The 22,904-nt window shown below is 38.4% G+C and overlaps 1 protein-coding gene across 1 annotated transcript in view; it reads left to right on the forward strand.

Annotated features, from left to right (window-relative positions):
* Positions 1-22,904, forward strand: part of Ndfip2 (Nedd4 family interacting protein 2) — a 44,485-nt gene that overhangs the window by 19,940 nt on the left and 1,641 nt on the right. The window contains exons 2-7 of the mRNA XM_028771683.1: positions 6,407-6,575; positions 10,201-10,334; positions 12,493-12,586; positions 14,627-14,751; positions 18,983-19,049; positions 21,410-21,515. Coding sequence (XP_028627516.1) covers positions 6,407-6,575; positions 10,201-10,334; positions 12,493-12,586; positions 14,627-14,751; positions 18,983-19,049; positions 21,410-21,513 — 693 coding nt within the window. The 3' untranslated portion in view covers positions 21,514-21,515. The remainder of the gene's footprint in view (positions 1-6,406; positions 6,576-10,200; positions 10,335-12,492; positions 12,587-14,626; positions 14,752-18,982; positions 19,050-21,409; positions 21,516-22,904) is intronic.

Genomic DNA, 22,904 nt, shown 5'->3' on the forward strand with positions numbered 1-22,904 from the left:
CTGAGTGTCCGTCCATCTGTGTGTTTGTTGAATCACACTTGGAACTCTTAGAAGAGCAGCCAGTCTCTAAGGCTTAGAGCACCGTTTCTCAACCTGAGGCCGTTACCCTTTTGGGTTGCATATCAGAAATGTACGTTACAATTCATAACAGTAGCAAAACTATAGTTATGAAGTAGCAACAAAATAATTTTGTGGTTGGGGGTAACCGGAACATTGAGGAACTGTGTTAAAGGCTCAAAGCATTGTGAAAGTTCAGAGCCACAGCCCTAGAGCATCATGAAGCAGCACCGACTTGGTGCTTCCTGGAAGAGAGTGGTTGTAATTAAACTAGCTTCTGTTTCCTCTTTGTGCCTTGGTAGCCCCTACCCCAACACTTGTGTTTTAAAATCTTGTAGAATGTTCAGATTCTAATAGCTAACAGGGACATATTCCAAGTGCAGAGGCATCTGTCTTGATATTTATCTATTTATACTTGAATATACTTGAAAACTTGGTATCTCAGCCCTTCATTAGGAAATGTGCTCTTAGACAATTTTAGTCTTTAAACTTTACCCACTACCAGTTTGCTGACTTAATTTTAGTTTATTCAAATTAGAAAATTTCTGGAGGATATGTCAAAATGTTCTTGCTTAATTGGATTACAGGAATAGGAAAGGAGTAAAAGCTTTGATTACAAATTGCTATTACTGTTGTATTGTGAGGTCATGTATAGAATAGAATGTACAGTGAAGTATAAAATTAGCATTGGAAGCTTTTTAAAGCTCAACATTTAAATGACTTTATGAAGCCAAACATTTATCTTTTAATTTTTTTTCTGGGTATTAAAATGTTTCATAGCATTTTTCCCATCTGGGTGTCTAAATTTGGTTCCCAAGCCATTTAAGGAATGGAAGCTAACAAATTATGATTTCGCTGTATTGTTATTTCTAATAGTATGTGATTTTATGCGAAGGATATTTGTCTTGAAGATGAGTGAGCTCTGTTAATTTGTGCAGACATACACCTTGATGTTTCCTTACTTGTGTAGGAATTTTCCTTTTTTTCCTGTCCGTAAAGTTGTATACTTTTGAGTGTTCTTTAGTTAGGTGATGTCGTTATTTTAGCTTCTGTCTTTGTCCCAGGTACCCTTCCTAGAAGGAGAGCCTTGCTGCGTGTTGGGAGTCATTTGCTTTGCCAAAGGAATGTGGTGAGGGATGTAATTAGTCTCTAGGTCTGGAGTGGGGCGGGCTGATGCCCACCCAAAGTGGTGTGGATCTGTAATGAACAAGGAAGGAAACCTTAGTTCCTTAAAACTATAGTGTACCCACGAATAAATACATCTGAAAAACCTGGTTGAAGTCATGAAATAAAATAGTGTGCCACGGACAGATACCACACAAAAACCCAGAGACTAGATTTCACAAACTTCCATCTTTTAAAAGCAAGCCCAGGCCTGACATGGTGGACCAGGCCTGGGTCCAGCCCTCAAGAGCTGGAGCAGTGTACTTGGAGTAGTTAGGTCAGAGTGTGGGCCTTGGCAGCTGTAGCAGTTGGGTTTCAGTCACATACCCTCAAGAAACAAATGGAAGAGACAAGTAATATAAAGCAGACAAAAAAGCTTTATTCAGTTTGACCATATTGCCAAGAGGAAACATTAAAATGTCGACTTACCCCAAGTTACCCCCTTTTCTTTTTAAGGACTAAACTAGGTAACCAATCTGCTAATCATTTCTTAAGATGATAGTGCCCAGTTGATAAAGAGGAATAAATATAAGGCAGATTTATAAATATGTTCATAGCAGGCATCTAAGTGAGCTACTATTTAATTTTTACTACTGTACATTAATTGTGTGTGTTAGTGAGTGTCACTGCACACATGTGCTTGTGTCCCTCCTTGATTGCATCTACCGTCGTCCCCACTGCTCCCTTTAACCCGTCCCTCCTAAACAGTGTATGGAGTTTGTTGATACAACATCTTAAGTAGCATAAGTTATTCACCCGTATAGAGGCAGGGACTCCTAGGCCTTGCAGCCCTGCGCTACAGCATTAGCATGTGAGAAGGAATTCAAGCCGAGGGGTAATTATTTTTGAAAGTAGAAGTTTATATAAGATTTTTACCCCACCTACATGATTTCTTTGTTCTTTGGAAGTCTTTGAGATGAAAAAAACCTTTGATTCCTGCCCTCTAACTTAAGGAAGCCAGTGACTAGCTGTGAGGGACTGGTCTCTTTCAGTTCACTCCTTCATACTCTCTTTGTGACCTGAAACCTGTAATGCATATTCTTTTCTTTTTAAGCAGAGTTAAGTAAGTATTTTTGGAGGTTACTTTTACTTTCCCTGCATTTAAGACAGATATAACCTCCACTTTTATAGATATCTTTGGTCAGTAAAACGCATTGTGGAGTATAGCTTCTTAAATTGTGGGAGTCTGAAACTGAATGGTGGGGCACAAAAGTTTGGCAACAATATTGGTTTCTGGTTACTGTCTTAGGTAGGGTTTCTGTTGCTGAGGTTTTGTTGGTCATAACACTACATCCAAAAGCAAGGTGTGAGGAAAGGGCTTATTTGCCTTACATGTCTACATCTTAGGCCATCTTTGAAGGAAGCCAGGTCAGAAACTCAAACAGGGCTGGGACCTGAAGGCAGGAGCTGGTACAGAAGCCATCCATGGAAGGGTGCTGCTTACTGGCTTGCTCCCTAATGGCTTGTTCAGCCTGCTTTCTTACAGAACCAGGCCAGCAGCCCAGGGATGATGACACCACCCATAATGGGCTGGGCCCTCTCCCATCAATCATTGATTAAGAAAATACCCTGCAGGTTTGTCTACAGCTAGATCTTGGAGAGGCATTTTCTCAATTGAGGGTTCCTCCTTTCTGAGGGATACACTAGTATCAAGTTGACAAAACTAGCCAGAACAGATGTGCAACAACCAAAAGTTAAGTACAGATGAAACATGTATTGAATTCAAGCTGTTTCTGGCAGGGCTGTGTGGTAGCCACGCTTGCTAATACTGCATTATACAACCTCCCTGCAGTTTTGGTTCTGAATCCACATGTTCTTGGCACATGCTGTTGCACTGTACAGTGCATTGCCAACTGACACTACCTAAACCAGCTCAGCTCACATTTGAGGCTAGTTGTATGTTATGAATTACAGTAGTTTTACTGTACACACAAAGTATTTTGCTTTTAAGGAAACTGGTTTAATTACAGAAACCAGACTTACTTTTCCCACTGCTATTTGTCAGTGTGTAAGTATAAAATTAATATATCCTTGGGTTGTATTGAGTTACAATGTGTAACTTGATATTTTCTGTTTGAGGGGTCCTTTGACTCAGTGGGTAACAGCACTTGTACACACATGAGGATCTGGGTTGTGATTTTAGCTCCTACGTGAAAAGCTGGGCATGGCCACATGTGTACCTATAGCCTCATCACTGTTGGGACAGAGACAGAAGGATCCCTGAGGCTTGCTGGTTACTAGCCTCAGTCCAGGTTCAGTGAGAGGCCCTGTCTTCAAAGAATAAGATAGTGATAGATGTTGAAGATGTTCTGTATCTTGCAGTTTCAAATATTAAATCAGCACTTGTTTCTGTATGTTATGAACAAGTACATCTATGTAATTCATATAGAGGTTTCCTCTTGTCTTTAAATTATATGTATATCAAAGACCTTCAAAATAAATTTATTTTCTAATGTTTTTGTTAGTATATATTAATTACACTTAATAAAGGGTTTTATTGAGACATTTCCGTACAAGTACATACCAGTTCCATGCAATTTCAGTTGTATTAACATTCACACCCTCTGATTCCCTTTTCTGTCCTATGGATCCACTGCTTTTCCCAGTTCACTGTCATTTTGTTTTAATGGCTTGGTGAGTTGATGGTGGCTGCTTGTGAGGACATGGGTAAGGGTCTGTATGGGTATCTAGTGGCTACACTGCTGAAGAAAATGGTGCTCTTTTGTCCATCAGTTGGTAACTGTATAAATACCCAAGGAGGGGCAGAGTCTCCTGAGCCCCTCCCTCTTCCATGATTGCTGTAAGGGCCAGTCTTGTGCAGATCTTGGGTAGCTAGTTAATTATCACAGCCCTGTGAATTCAGGAATGCAACAGACATGTGATCCCTGGACATCATTCCTTCCACACCATCCCCTCCTCCCCACAGCTTTTACATTCCTTATGCCTCTCCTCGGATGCTCCTGAAGGTTGGCAGATTGATAGAAGTGTGCCGTTTATGGCTGACTGTTCAACAGTCACTTCTCATTTTGACACTTAATGGATCTTTGCAATTCCCACTGACCACTACATAAAGAAGTTCCTCTGATTAGGGTTGACAACAGCTCTAATCTATTGGGCATAAACATAGGTATTTAGAAATCAGTTTGATGACTACATTGCTCCATACAATAAATTTCCCTTTGATTTCTTGTCACTAAGTGTTTTATTTGTATACTTGTATTATAGCCTCTTATATCCATGGTTATCTAAAAAGTTCTCCTGTGAAGAGTTGTGAGCCCTGTTGGGAATTATTGATTACATCAATCAAGCACTCTAAGACCTTTGAGGAGCCACGTGGTCAGCAGTGTTAAGAAAGCTGTCAGTAGGATCAGTCTTTGGGAGGCCCTAGGTCTGACTTCTTACCCTGCAAGAAACCCACACTTGTCACCTGACAAGAGAAGTATGTGAGTAGGTAGATCTATGTGCTCGGACACCTACTACACACTGTCCCAGCTCAGAAAAGGTATGTCAGAGAACCCTGCTTTTAGGCCACTACAACGAGTTCCTGAGATTTAGGTTTTAAGCTGAGATCTCAACACCATATGGGTATTAGCTGGACACTGAGAGAGATGATAAAAGGAATTGAATATAAATCAAGAGTCCTCTTTTTGGTCATTATTATTATTATTTTAAAAATGGATTAGTAAAGGGATACGTAGGCCTGAAGCTTAGAAGAGTCTAGTCTGGTAATATAAATTTTATTGTCTATTCTATAATTATTTCATAGAATTTAATATCTTTCCTTTTCTTGAAAATATAGGGACCTTTTCTGATTCGCATTATTTAGGCACATTTTTGTGCTGTACCACCTCAACAACAAAATGATGGAGCTGCTGTAACAATCTCTGCCATGATTTATGTTGGAGAAAACCTTTCCTTACAGGGAATAGTGTTTCTGAGACATGAAAAACTAAAAATTTGAGCTTCCCTCTTACTTTATGAAAAATATTAAAGTGCCCAGGTGTAGTGGTGCGTGCCTTTAATCCCAGTACTCCAGACATGAGCTCTTTGAGTTCCAGGCCAGCCAAGGCTACATAAGGAGACCCTGTCTCAAAAAACAAACAAAATGTTGAAGCTTATTAATTTACATATGGAGTAAAAATTTCAAATAATAAGAATGAAATTTATTCTCCCAACTTAAACACTTATTCTTTGTGTACCCTTCTAGAAATTTGAGATCATTCTTTTGTATTCGTATTACACAATGTTATTATGTCCTCGTTATCTTAAAATCCAGTTATACCCTATACTGTTCTGTAGCTTTGCGTTCATAAGAGTAGACTGTAGCAATGTGCTGTGTGTGTGTGTGTGTGTTTGTGTTTTCACCTGACACAAACAAGTATCATCTGAGAAGAGGGACCTTAGGTAGAGAAAGGACTGCTGTCAGACTGGACTGTAAGCAGTCTGTAGGGCATCTTCCTGATGAGTGATGTGCAAGAGCCGACTGTGGGTGGGGCCACTCCTGGGAAGGTGGTCCTGGGTGCTTTAAGAAAGCAGGCTGAGCAAGCCATGGGGAACATGCCAGTACAGCATCCCTCCATGGTCTCTGCCTCCAGGTTCTTGCTTGAGTTCCCTCACTGACTTCCTTGATGACTGACTGTAACCTGTGAGAGGAAGTATCACCCTACACAGTTCTTGTGGTTGTGGTGCTTGTTACAGTAATAGAGCACAAACTAAGGTAGCCAGTTTTAGATGAAAGCCAAACATCTATTTTTGTTAACAGTCAACTCAGTTGTGTTTGATAAATGTCCCTCTGGACCCTTGATTTGTAAGCAGGTATGCAAATTTGCTGGGGTGTTGGAATACTTAGAATATTCATGTAGAATATTCGTATGTTCTGTTGATCAAGAAGAAATACTTTTACTTGCGTAAAATATGCATTAACATTATAAACATGAAACCAAATTTTAGTAAACAGTCAAAGCAAAATGCTGAGAACTAGGTACATTTTTTTCAAAAGATGATACTAATAGATTTATTTCCTAATTTTGCTTTGCCCTATACTGATTAATTTTTTGTTCACATTTTAAAATATTAATTTTTCTTCCTTTTCCTGAATACCTTTATATTTTAAATAATTTAAAATTAGCTGAAGTGAAAAGAGAATAACAAATTGATTGCATTAATTTTCTTCTTTGTTCTTTAGCTTCACAATGAAGAAGATAATTCGGAATCATCTGCTGTAGAGCAGCAGCCGTCAGCTTCCATCTCAGCAGCACAGACCACGGACGCTGCTGCCTCAGCACCAGCCCTGGACACGGACTCTTCTCCTCCGCCTTACAGCAGCATCACTGTGGAAGTTCCTACGACCTCAGGTGAGAGGGCCAGAGACTCACCACTTCCTTTTCTTTCTGACACTGATTGTGTGTAATTATCAAGTTTATAACCCAGGCTGGCCTGGAACTTACTGTGCAGCCCAGGATGACCTAGAACTCATAATCTTCCTGTGTCAGCCTTCCAACTGCTATGTGCTCAGAGTGCAGGCACGTAGCATTGCACTTGTTAAATGAACTTTGAAACAAACACACACATGTATGTGTATGCACGTCTGTGTATATACATACATATATGTTTCTGCTTATGTATTCATGAGGTTTAATGGAAAGCTTATAGTGAGAGGAGTGACGGGGTGGGTGGGTACGAGCATTCATGGCAGTGTGCAGTGTTATGCCATACGTGTCGTAAGAACGCTTGTATTACAAGGCAGTGGTGCCTGCTTGCTGCTGTTTGTTCTCTCTGTCAGGTTGTCCTACTTACTTTACAGTAATTTCCCTAGCCACGATGTAGAATCTCTCAGCAGTGTTCAATTGGTCGTAGGATAATTCTTATGTTTTATATACTCTTGTTTATATAATTGTATGATTCGAATTTGTCTACTATCATCTGAGTAGTTTAATAATTTCTAAAAGTATCTGAAGTTCTCTACTTCACATGCATTATGAAGAATTCTTAGAAATTAGTTACTTACTCTGAGAATTCATTCTTAGAAATTTGTTACTGAAAAACAACTTAACAGAAGGAAACCACTCTTTACAAATTGGAGCTGTGGCTGATGGGCAGAGTGTTTGGATGGCAGCCTGCAGGCTCCTGGAGTGATCACCAGTACCACAAAAACAAGCACGCAGTTCATTAGATTCTCTTCTAGTTTCTTTGTCTGATGAAGGCTGACTCCATGTGAGAGGTTCACGCTAACTTGGTGTAGTTCTACCTTCGTGTGTGGAATCTGTGAGACGATCAGGCCCTTGCTGTGCACTTCACAAGGCGATTTCCCAGAGTCACGTCCTTAGGCCCACACTGCTGCGGTTGCTGTGTGCTGACTGTTAGACAGCAGCTGTGCCATCCGGGGCTGGGTTAGTGCTGCTTCATAAGAGCCCTCAACGACTCTGGGCTCCTAAAGCTCTCCGAGCTGCACCCTCGCTCTGCCTTCTTCACTCAGCTCTCTTGTGCAGTTTTTGCCAGATCTGTAAAAGGCTCTCATTGGCCAGAAACACTCTAAAGCGTTAGTTCTCAACCTGTGCGTCCAGACCCCTGGGGTGCTGAATGACCCTTTTATAGGGGTCTCCTAAAAGCATCAGAAAACACAGATATTTATATTACAATGAATAACTGTATCAGACTATAATTATGAAGTAGAAATGAAAATAATTTTATGGTCGTGGTCACCGCAGCACGAGGAACTGTATTAAAGGGTCTCAGCATCAGGAAGGTTGGGGTCCACTGCTCTAATGTTGTTCTTTTGTACTTAATCGTAAAATTACGTAGTTTTTCACATAATTTTTGTTGAAATAAAATTATATTACTAGATTTTCAAAAATGCATCCATCTTTACTTCTTGGAATGAATTATCATGCCACCATGGCTTAATCTTTCCAGATTAGGATTGCAAATACTTTAGAGCTCATACACCTTGCTGGGGTCTCCAGCTTTAGATGCTGTCTTTGGAGTTTTACTGTTCAGCAGTATAAACTAAACTATGGTCTACAGAACACAGAAATGAATACTTGGGTATTCATTTATTGTTATAGTATCCTCTGTAGATATGAGTCTTCATTCTTTTACAATTTTAGCTAACATGATATTCATATCCTTAACCACAGGAACTGATTAATTCTAGATTGGGAATCTCTTTAGTGAAAAATTGTTGAAAATTGTTTTGGTTTTTAGTTATGTGTTAAACATGATCTTTCCTAGCTTTCCATGGTATTCTATTCCCCATTAGTTTATGATTTTTTTTTCTGGATCTGAGTAGCATGTATGACATTTGTATGTTTCACTGCTACTGCTGTTAGATGCTACTTCCCTCTGAAATAAATACCACTGTGTGCATTGGAAGTCGAGCTCCATGGCGTGTCAGTGACTTGCTGAGGCCACAGTCCTCAGGAGACTGGGACACAGAGCATCCAGACTTGAATGTTGTTGACAGGCCTTGTGTACAAAGCAAAGAATTAAGTCATGAACTTAATTTTTGTTAATGGCCTGATTGTTTTCTGTGTTGAGGACTTTGAAGATGGTAATGCTGTTGACACAGGAGGTTATACCTCCTTAGATGATCCGCATATTTAGTTGTGTAGCTTATACAGTTATAATTTAGTGCTGTTGCCTCAGAATTAACAATATTGTTTTCACCTAGGTTTTGTTTCTCAATTGCATTGTTATTACCACTTTCTGTCATTAGATTACAAACAGCCTCACTTCAGATTCTTAGCCTATATTGATAACTAATTTTTTTCTTACAGTCTCTATAGCTGAAAATATCATACTAAAAAACCTTTTCATATTGGAGATGCAGAAAGTTCTAATATAGAGAAAGTATAAGTTAGTGTAGAAAATATCAAAATACTATAGTTATAGGTAGAGGAAATTCTGTATTTCACAATGTTTGACATTGCTTTTAGAATCTACATTCTCTGTGGTCATGATTCTACTATAAATGTCATCAGTTAATGCGGAACTTGACTTACTCCAATTATATTGAAAATATAATCTGTACTTTCATTTTTAAAATGAACAGCTTATACTTAGTATTTTACTATAATTTTTGAAGACCATTTCTCACAAATGTTTTAAAAATTAGAGACACACACAAAAAAAATCAGAGATAGAAGCTGTTAATTAAAAGAAAAATCAAAAGAACTATGTGGATATTGGGAAAACTGAAGGAAAAATGGTTGAAAGTGAAAAGGAAGAAAAGTCCATCTGTCTAAGCAAGAAAGCACAGAGTGTTCTTAAAGGATCAGGGACTCTGGCAGCCCCTTCCTCCGTGACTGGGACTTGTAGGTCACTTCATTCCCCAGATCTCAGGGTTGCCAACATTGACGTGAGAGAAGGCAGCCAGCAGGGTCAGCACTGCGCAGCCAGCCGCAGTCGGTCCTCAGTTTTACCCCTTAGCTTTGGTTGGCTGGGCTGTGAGACGGTGCGTGAAGAGTGAGTGCCGTGCAGACTAGTGAGCACACAGACAATGCTACATACTGTGGTGTTCTCACCTCCTGTCTAAAATCCCGTTCACATTCTCAGTTTCAGATTAGAAAGATGACTTAGCCGGTAAGGTCATTTGTTACCAAGTCTGGGAGTTTGATGCCAGGAATATATGCAGCTGAAGGAGAGAATGTACTTCTGAGTATATTCTCCTGTGCACACATGCAATATACAAAATAAATAGTATTCAAAAACTCTCAGTCTTGAGCTGTTTTTTTAAGTTGGATCCATCCTCTAGATGATATTTATCATCCCATCCTTTTTATAATAAATATGGGACAAACCAAAGATTATACAAGTGTTTGTTAACAGTGTTTTGTGTTATAGTATAGTAGTTTATACTATAGGCCTACAGGAGCAATAGTAATCTTTAATGTCTTAGTATAAGTTATTAAAGTATGATCATGACTATAAAATCACATTAAATTATTTTAATGGTTGTTGTTTAATCTTCTTTCTCTTCAGATACTGATGTGTATAGTGAGTTTTACCCTGTGCCACCTCCGTACAGTGTTGCTACCTCTCTCCCTACATATGATGAGGCTGAAAAGGCTAAAGCAGCTGCCCTGGCAGCTGCAGCAGCGGACGCGCCTCAGAGAGTAAGTCTGCTCACTGCCTCAGCTCATGGCGTCCCATAGCGTATCTTTACAGTATGCTTATCACTCCCCAATTATTGATCTCAGGCTTATCCCACACTGCATTTTTTTCATCCAAGTCAGTCCATGTCAACTCATTCTGAGCAGCGCCGCACAGATAGCTTTTCTCGTTCCTGCAGACCCCATGTCCCCATGTCCACTGCTCTCTTCCCTGTGCATGGCCCTCTTCACTGTGGTCTGTCGTCTCCTTTGCTTCCATTCCCTTCTTTGTCCTCCCATCCCTGATGTACCGCTTACGCTTTGTTTTTTTTCCTTTTGGATATGCGCTTACACTTTTTACAATTTGTGTAAATAACTTGGCTGTCTTTATTGTCTCATTCCATCTGACTGAGGTATCGACTCTGGAAGAGCATGCGGGTTGTGTGGTGTGAACTGATAGGGCCCGGAACTGAGGAAGGAGAATCTTGTGTAGTAATATTTCTTAAATCTTAGAAGCCATCAGTGATAACAGATTTTGCAAGTAATTTTAGAGTTCTTTATATTTGTAAGCATTTATATGTTAGTATATTATTTTTAAGCAAAAGGAATACTATACAAACAGTATTTTATTAGTGTATTTTAGAGATTATTAGAATAGTAAAAACATCAAGATACTAAAAAGTTGTTTAAATTTACTTGAATAGTTTAATGCTGAATAGGCTATATATCTAATAAATTATTAGCCTATGAAGAACTGACTTGAATTTTGACGCACACAGCTTACAGACATATTAGATTCCAGAATTTTGGAAAGAAGGAGGAAATACATGGGTTAGAAGTAAAGGCTTCATTGTTCCAGCATTTGCAGTGTCCTGCTCTTGCTGTTCATCACCCGCCGGCCCACAGGGCAACAGCAGGGACTCAGTGAAAATCCCACATGCTGTGGGTTGTGTTACTGTGATCCCAGCTCTTGCAATGGTTGGTGGTTTTTTTGTTTTGGTTTATCAAGACAGGGTTTCTCTGTGTAGCCATGGCCATCCTGGAACTCACACTCTGTAGACCAGGCTGGCCTCGAACTCAGAAATCCAGCTGCCTCTGCCTCCCAAGTGCTGGGATTAAAGGCGTGTGCCACCACTGGTTGTTAAGGATGCCCACACCCTTGCTCTGCTGGGAGATTCCATTCCACTTCAGAGCTTTCCACTTTTTTCCAGAAAAAGACAGTCACCATTTCTGTATGGAAGACGTGCAGAAAAGGGAGGAAACATGCATGTAGCGTTCTTTCAACACTGTCCATGTTTAGGGTCATTTAAATTGCATCCAATGTGCTCTTTCAGATACCATTACTGTAAGAAATTTGTAATGCTTTGTTTCTTATAAGTGGTTTTATGTATATGTGTATATACATATATATTTATATATGTATATACACATACACACACACATACATATATACATACGTATTATATATGTATGTATGTATGTATACAGTTTATTTCAAGAATCAAAATTGATGGATCAGATGGCATCTTCATTTTTATCTTTAGTACACACTGTCTACTTGCTAACCAAAGCAAATGTACATTTGTACATTCCATCACTGATTATGAGTGTCCCTGTTTCCCACTTGGCATTATGCAGTAGTTCACATCTGCCTGCTTCCTGAAGCTGATGTTTCCCTCCCTCCCTTCTTCTTCCCTCCCTTCCCCTCTCCCCCCTCCCTTCCTTCCTCTTCCCTTCTTCCCCTCTCCCTCCCTCCCTCCCGCACCTTTCCTCTATCCCTCTCCACTTTCTTTTTTGATACAGGCTCTCACTGAACCAAAAATTGATGAGTTTAACCAGATTGGCCAGCCAGTGAGCTCCAGGACTCCACCAGCCTCTGTCCCACCAGTGCTGGTGTCTGTGGTATTGCACATGCCACAGTGCCACGCTCTGCAGTGTGGGTGTGGGGATCCCCACTCAGGTGCTCGTACTTGTACTGACTGAGCCGTCTCCCATCCCGAAACTTACCTTTTTTTGTGTTTGCCTTTAAAGATATTCTCAGCAGCACCTATGATAAAGTAATGCTTGCTGCTGTCTTACCTGTAGGACCACTTGAGAACGTTAGGTGTTACTGATGATCTACCTCTTAAACTGAAGGTAAGAAAACTGTAATTATTTTAGTGGGATGTTTGGTATTTTACAGACCCAGGAGGAAGAGTGTACACCAAGGGATGACTTGAGTGACGTGGACCAGCTCAGAGTGGGCAATGATGGCATCTTCATGCTGGCCTTTTTCAGTGAGTGACTTCTCCTATTACTTTTAAGAAATATTGATGTATAAATATTTTAAATAACAGAAGAAAAATACTGCTAACATGAGTATACCTCATTTAAAGTGTAAATTGCTTAAGCATTTGTAGGATGATTTTGATTGGATAAGGTAGATCCAATGAAAAGGCAGTGAATTCATCGCTTACAGAGAACTGCTTACTGCTTTTTTGTACTATTAGTCTAGTGAGCCTTAGTTGTGGAGCTTTGATTTTTACTCAGCTGGTAAGCTTTTATATAAATATCAAATTCCTCACATATTTTGTTTACACAAAGAATATCTTAAACATTACTTTCTTTCTTTGTTAACATCTTTCAAGAAATCTTGGGGCCTTGCAGATGGCTCAGCTTGCCATGTCCGGGGTTCAGAGCCCTGAAACCCATGTTGCTCAGGTGTGGCCGCGGCCTGTAGTTGCAGCACGTGAGGAAGACATAGGGGATCCTTGGAGCACTGCGCATCTAGACTAGCTGATTGAGGGCCTCATATCATTTCCTTTAACCCAATAGCTTTTAGTTAATATGTCTTTAGATGTAAAAATACTGTACTTATAAAGGTTGTAAATGTTTGGTAACTTAGATATACTAGATTATTTTTGGTCAGTGACAGTATATTGATTTATATAAATACATATATATATATATATATATTTTCATGGAGATAGTACAAAATTTATCAATTTTAGTATAATTCTGAAAAATTACATTTCTACAAGTTATTTCTGTTTTACAAATACTTCATATAATAATAAAAAACTTTTTTTGGTATGCAAAAGCCTGTTTTGATAAACAAAGATTTGTTTGTAATTACTGCCATCTAGTGGTTATTCTTCAGATTGCAACTGGGTTTATATTTCATGCTTACACTGGCTTTAATAGAGCTTATAACTTAAGCATTTCAGGTTATATTTGCGCAAGCAACATCACAGAAAGTATATGATTTTTAAGAAAAATATTTAATAGGTTCAATTCTTGACTTTTCTACTTACAGCATTTATCTTTTTGCTTCTTAACTCATGTAATGTTTGAAAAGATTTACAGTTAAATTTAGTGATATACATTTTCATGCACAGAAAATAAAAGAGAAGAAATGTGTGTATCTCTGAATAATGTTTAGTAAGAATATTAGAAGTAATATCATTCAGGTAATATCATAAAGTGCCTCTTAAACAAAAAAGTTTTAAGAAAATAGAGTAGGAGTTGCTTGTCAGTTAATTCAACTCTAGGTCTGATCCGATAGACGACTGACCTGCTTGGGAATGACTTTGAATGGAAGTGCTTTCAGATGTGTTAGGTTGTTTGGAGAAAACTTCCTTCAAGGTTTAGCCATTTGTACTATGTGTGTCAGAATCTCTGTATCAGAATGAGACATTACAGTTTATTACCCAGATCATTCTTATTTTAGACTACAAGAAAACTGAAAGAAAAATCAGTATTCTTGTAACTTATACAACAGTAACCAAAAGGAGAATCAGAAGACTGTTTTGAAATGTGACTTGTGACTTGTAGGGAATGCTGGGTTTGTGTCTATTTGACACAAGCTAAAGTTATTTGAGAGGAAGGAACCTAAATTAAGAAAATCTCTGCGTAAGATCAGCCTGTAGGTCATTTTCTTAATTGGTGATCAATAGGGGAGTACCTAGCCCATTGTGTGTGGGCCACCTCTAGTATGGTGGTCCTGGGTTCTATAAGAAAGCAGGATGAGAGAGCCATGCAGAAGCAAGCCAGTAAGCAGCACCCCCTCCGTAGCCTGTGCGTCAGTTTCTGCTGTTTGACTTCCTGTCCTGACTTCTTCCGTAATGACCAGTGGTGTGGAAGGTTATTTGCTTCTTACAATAACTGCTAACTGATAGATCTGCAAACAGCAAGCTGTGGTGCTCTCTGAGGGCAGCTCATGTGTAGAGTTCAAATAAACTTCTGTTTCATTCTAGCAATGAAGTATTGCTATTGCCATGTTTCTGTTTATTTGTATAGAAATCATGACCTTAAAAACATATGTCTGTTACTTTTAGTGGCCTTCATATTCAACTGGCTTGGGTTCTGCTTATCCTTCTGTATTACCAATACCATAGCTGGAAGATACGGTGCTATCTGTGGATTTGGCCTTTCACTGATCAAATGGATCCTGATTGTCAGGGTGAGCACATCGACAATTTCTATGTAAATATCTGTTCATCACCTTGTTGCTTTATGCACACAGATTCCACCAAGTAAAGATCTACACTTCTGATTCTGTGACTGTGACAGTTTAGTAAAGCTGTATATGGCCATAACTGTGTGAAAGATTGTTAGGGAGAAACTGTGATAAGAAAGTGCTTCCAGATTTTGGTATCTGTGTCCTCATTTTAAGTTATTTAAGTGTTCTCAACATTTTCTTTGTTTCTTCTTAAGTTGATTAAAACCTGCATAAGGGCATTATTTCTGAGGATGGAAAGGAGAGTACCTTGCTCAGTTACCTAGGGTAGTCAGAAATACTCTATGTTTTAAACAAATGCTTTCTGTTCTTGTGATACAGTACAAGGGAGCCTTAAATAAAACTGAAGGTTTCTGTTTAATACGTTACTGTGAATGCAAAGTCCTCCAAGGTGGTTTAAATGTCCACTTGATCTTCAGGTTGGCCAGAAAGATATCAAGGGCACTGAGAATAATGTAGAGGTTGCCAAGGCCTTTTAAAAATTATATTCAGATCTGACTGAGCACTCTGGCATTTAAGAGAAGAGTGTTGGACAAATCCTGTTTCAAATAATAACTAAATAGGTTCTCCCTCTTTAAAGCTTTGAAAACTCAAAAGTAAAGGCCTGTGAAACAGTTGTCAGTCAGTACTCACTCTTGCTGGGAGTATGGTCACACCCACAGCCCAGCCTGTGAGGTCAAGCCAGTAAGATTTCGATGCCTGATAGGGTACGTTGTAAGACTCTATATTAGAGAGAGAGGGTGGGGGAAACCTTACTGGAAAACCCTCATGCCTTGTCCCACGTATTCTTTCTAAGCCTTTCCTAATTTCCTGTTCCTGAAAATAACTTTCTGTACTTGTACATTTACGAGATGATGTTTAGGGGAAAACAAAATAACCTTTTCTTGCTCCTATCTCAAACAACTTTTTTTATCAGGCTTTATCAGGCAAATTTATCTAGCTTGTGTCTTACTTTTGCCTCTTTTTTTTGTTTTGTTTTGTTTTTCGAGACAAGGTTTCTCTGTGTAGTCCTGCAATCCGCCTGCCTCTGCCTCCCAAGTGCTGGGATCAAAGGCGTGCGCTGCCACTGCCGACTTACTTTTGCCTCTTGAAGGTTTCCTTTGGGCTTTTTTTCTGTTTCTGCTTGGCTTTTGTTAGCTTTCTCTTTCTCTCTCTCTCTCTCTCTCTCTCTCTCTCTCTCTCTCTCTCTCTCTCTCTCTCTCTGTGTGTGTGTGTGTGTGTGTGTGCAGGTGCTTGCACTTTTCTGTCTCTCTGTGATTTGACAATCATCTAGAGAGTCTGTCCTTCCCTTCCACCATATGGATTCTCAGGGTCAAACTCAGGTCACAAGGAGCCATGCCTGCAGGTTCTCCTCTGCAGTTTTAAAGGATGGACCTAGAAGGATGATCAAGGGTAGCTTTATTCATTGTGTCAAGTTTTCTGAGAAGCTGTCTGTCTACCACTCTAAAGCCAGTGGACACTGGAGAATGGAGTGTGAAAATGAGGGTGACGAAAGTCTTGATGCTACAGTAGCAGCATCATTCCGTGCACCTCACGGTTTATATGAGGCTTAAGAAGAGTCAGATGAGTAAAGTACAATCACAAAGACAAGCCGCATGTTTATGCAGGGAGGCATACGAATACCACAGTTGAGGTAAACTCACGCCTGTTCACTACACCTGGGAGGAGCACAGTAGCGTATTGTAAGAACAGTTCTGTGTGTTTGCAGAAACTGAGGGCACAAGCCTAGTCACAGAATTTCAAATGTTGTTATACAATTACTAAATTAGAGTATGTAAATTATACAAACATTGCTTTCTGATTGAAAGAGTTAAATCCTGCTAAAGTTTTCAGTAGAATTACAAGTCTAAATGTTTGCTTCTGCTAAATGCTTCAGATGTTTTGATAGTGTATGTTTTATTAATATATTAAAAGTAGCCATTGTACAAATATTAATATTCTGAATGATTTTTTTTAGCTTTGAGTTTTAAAGCTTTTCAGGATTTTGATTCTTGTAACTGATTCTATACTGGTACATGCTAGATTATAGGTTTTGACTATTAATCTATTGGGGTCTATTATAAAATGATTGAAGGTTAAACCATTGTTAGAACTGTCCTCTGATAGTTTTTTGTTTTAAATTTACTTCAAATGATGTCCTGTGAGTTTCTACCATGAGCTTAAATCAGAGAGATGTTGTATACACACAAAGATAAAGCTGCCATTGTATACACACAGAGAGAAAACTGCAGTTGTATACACACAAAGAGAAAACTGCAGTTGTATGCACACAGAGAGAAAACCGCAACCCTGCCCTTGCAGATTTTCTCACTAGAGAAACTGACAAGAGTTGGAGTTACATTTGTCCAGACTTAGTTGTGTTGCCAACAGAACTGATCCTATTACTCAAATGGAATTTTCATTGAAATCATATAACATGGTAAATGATTAAAAAACTAATAATTAAATTTTCATACATTGATAGTTTACTAGAGTCATTCCTGATACATAAGAAGGAATTCAGTCCATTCTGTGTAGCCTGTACCTCGAGGGTATTAGAACCTCAGTCTCTCGTTGGAGTTCCTGGTTGCTGCTTATTGGGGAACATATGGAGAGCGTTGAAAATATATTGTTTTGGTTCTTTGATTTTTAACTCCTACAGCTACTAAGTCTCTTATGAAACTTCTCTTAAATAAAAAGTAATTTTTGAAACTTCTCTTAAATAAAAAGTAATTCTTCAGTTATAAATTTTTTTCTCATTGTGTGTCTTTTATGTGTGAAAGTCTGCAGCAATGACAGTTTTAGTATATTTCAAAGGGCTGGGATATTCTAAATCTTGTGAATTTCTACAACTTTTAGCTTAGAATATAGATAATAGCTTTTTATTAATTTACAGTTATTCCAAAGAAAGTACTTGAGAGGTTTTAAAAACATGATAATCTTGATTTTGATAATCTTCGTTTATACGCCTCCCTAGCTGCAGCACCGTGCATAGTTTGTATGTTTACCATTACCAAAGCACTCATGGAAGTTACTAACAAACACTTGGAATACTTTTAGTTCATTTCAGATTCAAGCATCATTCTACATTTTCCACAGTTTTTAGATAAATTAGATTCAATTTGGAAAACAGTAGAAAGAAATCAATTAAAACAATCTTTGTTTTTTTGTTTTTAACTTTTGGAATATGTTATATGAATCACTTAAAAATAATTATTCGGAGGCAGTTTAAGATGCTTTGTAAATTGGGAAGAACTATCCATAATAGGTTAAGAACACCGGATTGATAAGCTTTCAGGTTCCATGAGTGCAATGTCTGTTCTAGAGAAGGTACTAGTTCTCTGCTGTGAGGCCCTGCCTCCAGCTGCCTGCAGAATTCCCACCTCACACAGAAATAACTACTGTTGAAATGCCACTTCAAGGTTCATTTAGCTATTCTCAGCTCACTGTTGGGAGCTGAATGCCAGGCATCTAGTTTGAAAATAAAAAGTCTCTAATGATCTGGGGGGTCTTTATGTGCCTAGTATTTTTGGCAGTGATTAACAGTAGGGGGTGTAACAGAAGGTCAAAAACTCTTCATTTTAGAGGTCACCAGAACATCCCTATCTGATAAGATTAAACTAATATGGCTTTTGTGTTAATATCCAAAGCAGCAGGTTGCTCTAGCCTGTCTGGGATTGTAGTTGTGGCTTTGGGAGAGTGTAAGAAACTGACACAGATTTTTCAATGAAAAACAGTGTTTAATTCCAACATATAACATTCAGGCATTTATCTTCTTGCAGGCGATTTAGAGTTTCTGTTTATAAAGTATTTTACAGAAGTTTGCAATCACATAAGGGTTTTTTTCTCAAATATATATGTTTACCATTGAGTATTGTTCCTGTGCTTTCCTTTTGTGCTGTTTTTATATGCTACCTGTCCCCTGCACCTTCATGCAGCCAATACTCTGTTCTGAAGGATATCTGTACTCCCCCTGAACACTCCGGTGTCATCCCCTTCCCCTCGTCCTGCCTTTTTGTGTTTATAACCCCTGTGTGAATAAGTAAAAATTACAATTTGATTTAAAAAAAATAAATTAAGAAAAAAAGAAAAAAAGGATTATTTAAAGAGATAATTTATTCTGAAACCTAGGATAACATGAATATTCTCATTTAATTATACAAATATGATTAATATATTTATGTTTACCCCACAGTTTTCTGACTATTTTACTGGCTATTTTAATGGACAGTATTGGCTTTGGTGGATATTTCTTGTACTTGGTAAGTTTATTCTTAATGCAGTTCAATTTAAATAATTTTAGTTTATTATCCAGTTTAACTGATATTTATAAAATCATAAAGTGCAAGTAAGTTGTGTTACTAGTGGTGCAGAAATAAGTTTCCTAGTGTAAAGGTTTGCACTCACTTGTCTCCTTATCACCATAGGGGACAGACATGGTTGGATGAGAAGTTCGTGCTACAGAATTTGGAATTTCTACCTGATTAAAGTAGTTATCTTTATTAATTATCTTAGGAAACACACATGCATAATTTTAATGATAATGTAGCATGTAGGAGGGTTTCAGCGTTCAACGCTCTCTCTTGTTTTGGATCACAGGAACATTCTTTGTGCTTTTGAAATGTGCCTTTTATTAATCATTAGCCCACTAGTGCAGGGACAGGCTTTATGCCCAATGATCACAGTATTCTGTTCAGTTGTCTCTTTTGTAAGGCATATTTTTAAATTATGTTGGTGAAATTTATGAGTTTTCAATAGTATGTGGTAATTAAGTTAATTTTAGCATCATATTATACTCTTGGCCAATATTTCAAATGTCTTGACTGTCGACTCATTTTAATTCTCTTAGATTTCAGTAGGTGGCAGTCTTCTCTCTAGGTTTTTAGTCTGTTGGACTTTGAAGATTTCTTGGAAAATATATTGTTGATGGCCAGTTAAGGTCACTACATTTTTAATATACTACTGTGATAAAATTGTCTTAGTGTTGTAACTAGGTTGAGGAGTCATAATTATATAAGGGTTTATATATTATTAATTATATCCTAACTTCTTGAATTCTTTGCTTTTTATTGAGTCTCTTACCTTAAAAGTTGAGAAAAAAAACCCTATGAATTCTACAAAGCATTTAAATGCACCTGGGTGTGTATTTGCTTTTATGCCCATTTATTAGGGTGAGTGCAGTTGGAGGAAGGTAACAGTGGGGCACAGTGCCAGCGATGATCCTGGTTCCACAACAGAGCCGAGGTCTAGCATTGACTGACAGGAATATGCAGACTCCATGGGCACTAAAAGTGTTGCTGCCACATATTTAACACAGTGCTGAAGACCAGTAGGACGAGAAGACTAGGAGCCACTGAGTAGGCTTTAGAAATGAGTTGGCTTAATTTAGAAAATGCCTAAGTAGAACAAACTGTGTCTGAGAACCAGCCACCACAGACAAAAGAAAGTCTCACAAAATGCCTGCTGTTTTTAAATAGTGCTTTTTGTATTTGAAAAACAAAACAGTGCTTAGGATTTTGCCTTGCATCTGGTAGGGAATGAGGGTAGACTTTGGAGGGACCGGATCACAGATGGAGAGACTGAGATATGATAGCAGGTGGGATGAGACGTAACTGACATCTAAATCCTTCATTTAGTTATCGTGTGTGTTCCTCTTCTCTAGACTGGTACAAGCTCTTCTGTGTGCTCGGATTATTTTCTGATAGCGGGGTAAAGATTAGTTCCTATTCACAGCACTTCATTTCTAGTGAAAGAAGTCACACACACACACACACACACGCCTCTGATTTTGTTTTCTCCTCACTATTTCTGGTTATGAATTTACTGGAGTTACTAAGTGCTTCCCAGAAAACTGTATGCTTAAATATTCTAAAGGCTTGCACTAATAGTGTTAATGCTTCTGAACTTACCTAGTATTTTTCATCTGAAACTCTAAAGTATTTCATAGGCATTGCTTTTTAAATTGTTAAAGATGTATGTGATGTAAATGGGTATTATTTACAAACAGCGTTTTGCGTAGAGAGCTCCGTTGGCCAGCTAATCACAGAGAGATCACTAGAGGCACTGCTTCCCAAGACATCCTGACTCGGCTTCGTTTTTGATACTAGTCTTTTATTAGTTAAAAATTAAAACTTAAAAACTTCTCCATCTTTAAATAAAGATTTCACGTGTGGCTGGCACTTTATGTTGCCAGACAGTCTTATTTTTTATCTGTACTGTTAACATCTATGTGCACTCTGATTACTTTAAAAACCAACCCCTTCATTTCTCGGTATTTACAGTCATTGGAGAGTGTCAGAAAAGGTAAGACTTGTACGAATGGGCCCATGTAAAGTGTGCTAGCCTTGCTGTGTAAGCTATCACTGCCTATATTCTGTGTAGTTGTGGATTTCTATAGCTTACATTTGCTTTAATTTTGTTACAGTTAGGATTAAGAAATTGAAAGAATGTCAGTGAAGTCATATTTTATCATGATGGGGTAATCATTGTAGTTTAAGATATACTGTAGAATAAATGAAGCCTGCATATTTACCTCCCTGAGCAGAAGGGATCGTATTGACGCTTGCTTATTGTATCATGCTCCCTCACACTAAGAATGGGTCTGTCACTTCACTCTTCTCAGGTCTGCTCCTTTTCTTCAGAGGATTTGTTAATTACCTAAAAGTCAGAAACATGTCTGAAAGTATGGCTGCTGCTCATAGAACAAGATACTTCTTCCTGCTATAGAGGTGAGGAATGGTAATATGATGGCTGTGTATTCATGTTGCAGTCATATTTTCCACATACATATTCAATATTTAGTGTGTACTTCTAAGTTTTACTAATTTAGTAAGTTGCTGACCTTTTTAGACAATTTGGATAAACTATTTTAAGTGGAATTTCATGAAGTTAAATTTTAAAATAAAAAATTATAAACAGCAGCTATATTTATTTTTTCATGATTTTTATTTTTTTAATCTTTTAAAATTAATAATCATTCCATTCCTTTACATCTCAAATGATATCTCACTTTCCAGTTACTCCTCCATTTTTTGTGGTGTTGGGATTGAGCCCAGAACTTTTGCATGTGGAGCAAGCAAGCACTTTAACCTCTGTCCTTGTAGCCCTCACTAGCGTCAGACCTGGGCCCTCCTGAGGACTGGGATCCGAGGTGTGCACAGCTGTACTCAGAGAAACTTAAAGCCGACTTTTCAACTTCTTTCTAATGATTTGCCACAGGCACATTTGAAGTAATTGGTAGCACAAAACTTGAAGACTTTAAAAAGCATGATTTTTATAACAAAATACTTACATAAGGAAGAATGGATATTCTGAAAAAGTAATGCAGAGTCCATGCAGACATCCTGTAAAAAAATAGAGCACAGATTTGTGATTGAGAAATACTTTGCCCCCTGGTAAGAGAAGAAGGAAATGAGTGGAGAGAACTCTAGTTCCCCGGGGAGTTTCTGCACATTGAGTGTAGTTGCATTTATTAAACAGCCAAGGAGTCTCTTCTCATACACGGGCTGTTTCCTTACTTAGCTCTTTGTATTTAAGGGTTCTGTGTCTCTGTGCTTAACCAACCGTGGATTGTTAAATATTCGACAAAGAATTACATCCATACTGACGATGGACACTTTTCTCTTGCCACTATTCAAAAACAATTGTGTATAGCAATCATTTGTGTGGCTTTAAGTTGTATTAAGTATTGTATGTGACTGAGGTGACGCACTCTGGATGTATGCCTGCGATGTGCACATGCCACACCATGTTATCATGTGCATCTGAGGAGTGACACTGGAGAGAGGTCCTGAAACCAACCCACTGTAGCTGTTGAGAGATTATACTCCTTCCTGTACGTAGCCTGTGATTTATGATCTGGCTGTTTACACTTGTAGCTTATGTGACTTACTATAAGAGTCTCATCCGTAGACAAAGAGCTATAGGCAACCAAGGAATGCTGGGATTGGGAGAAATCGTTTTCCCAGGGATGAGCCACCTAGTTGCTTATCCAGTACAGGTGGTCAGCCTTGAAGTTGTATACATGCAAGTAACACTAAAGGGGTTGTGCAGGTTGTATTTATATATTTACACACACACACACACACACACACACACACACACACACACACACACAC

Source organism: Grammomys surdaster, unplaced genomic scaffold (assembly GCF_004785775.1).
Source record: "Grammomys surdaster isolate TR1022 unplaced genomic scaffold, NIH_TR_1.0 65, whole genome shotgun sequence".
NCBI lineage: Eukaryota > Metazoa > Chordata > Mammalia > Rodentia > Muridae > Grammomys > Grammomys surdaster.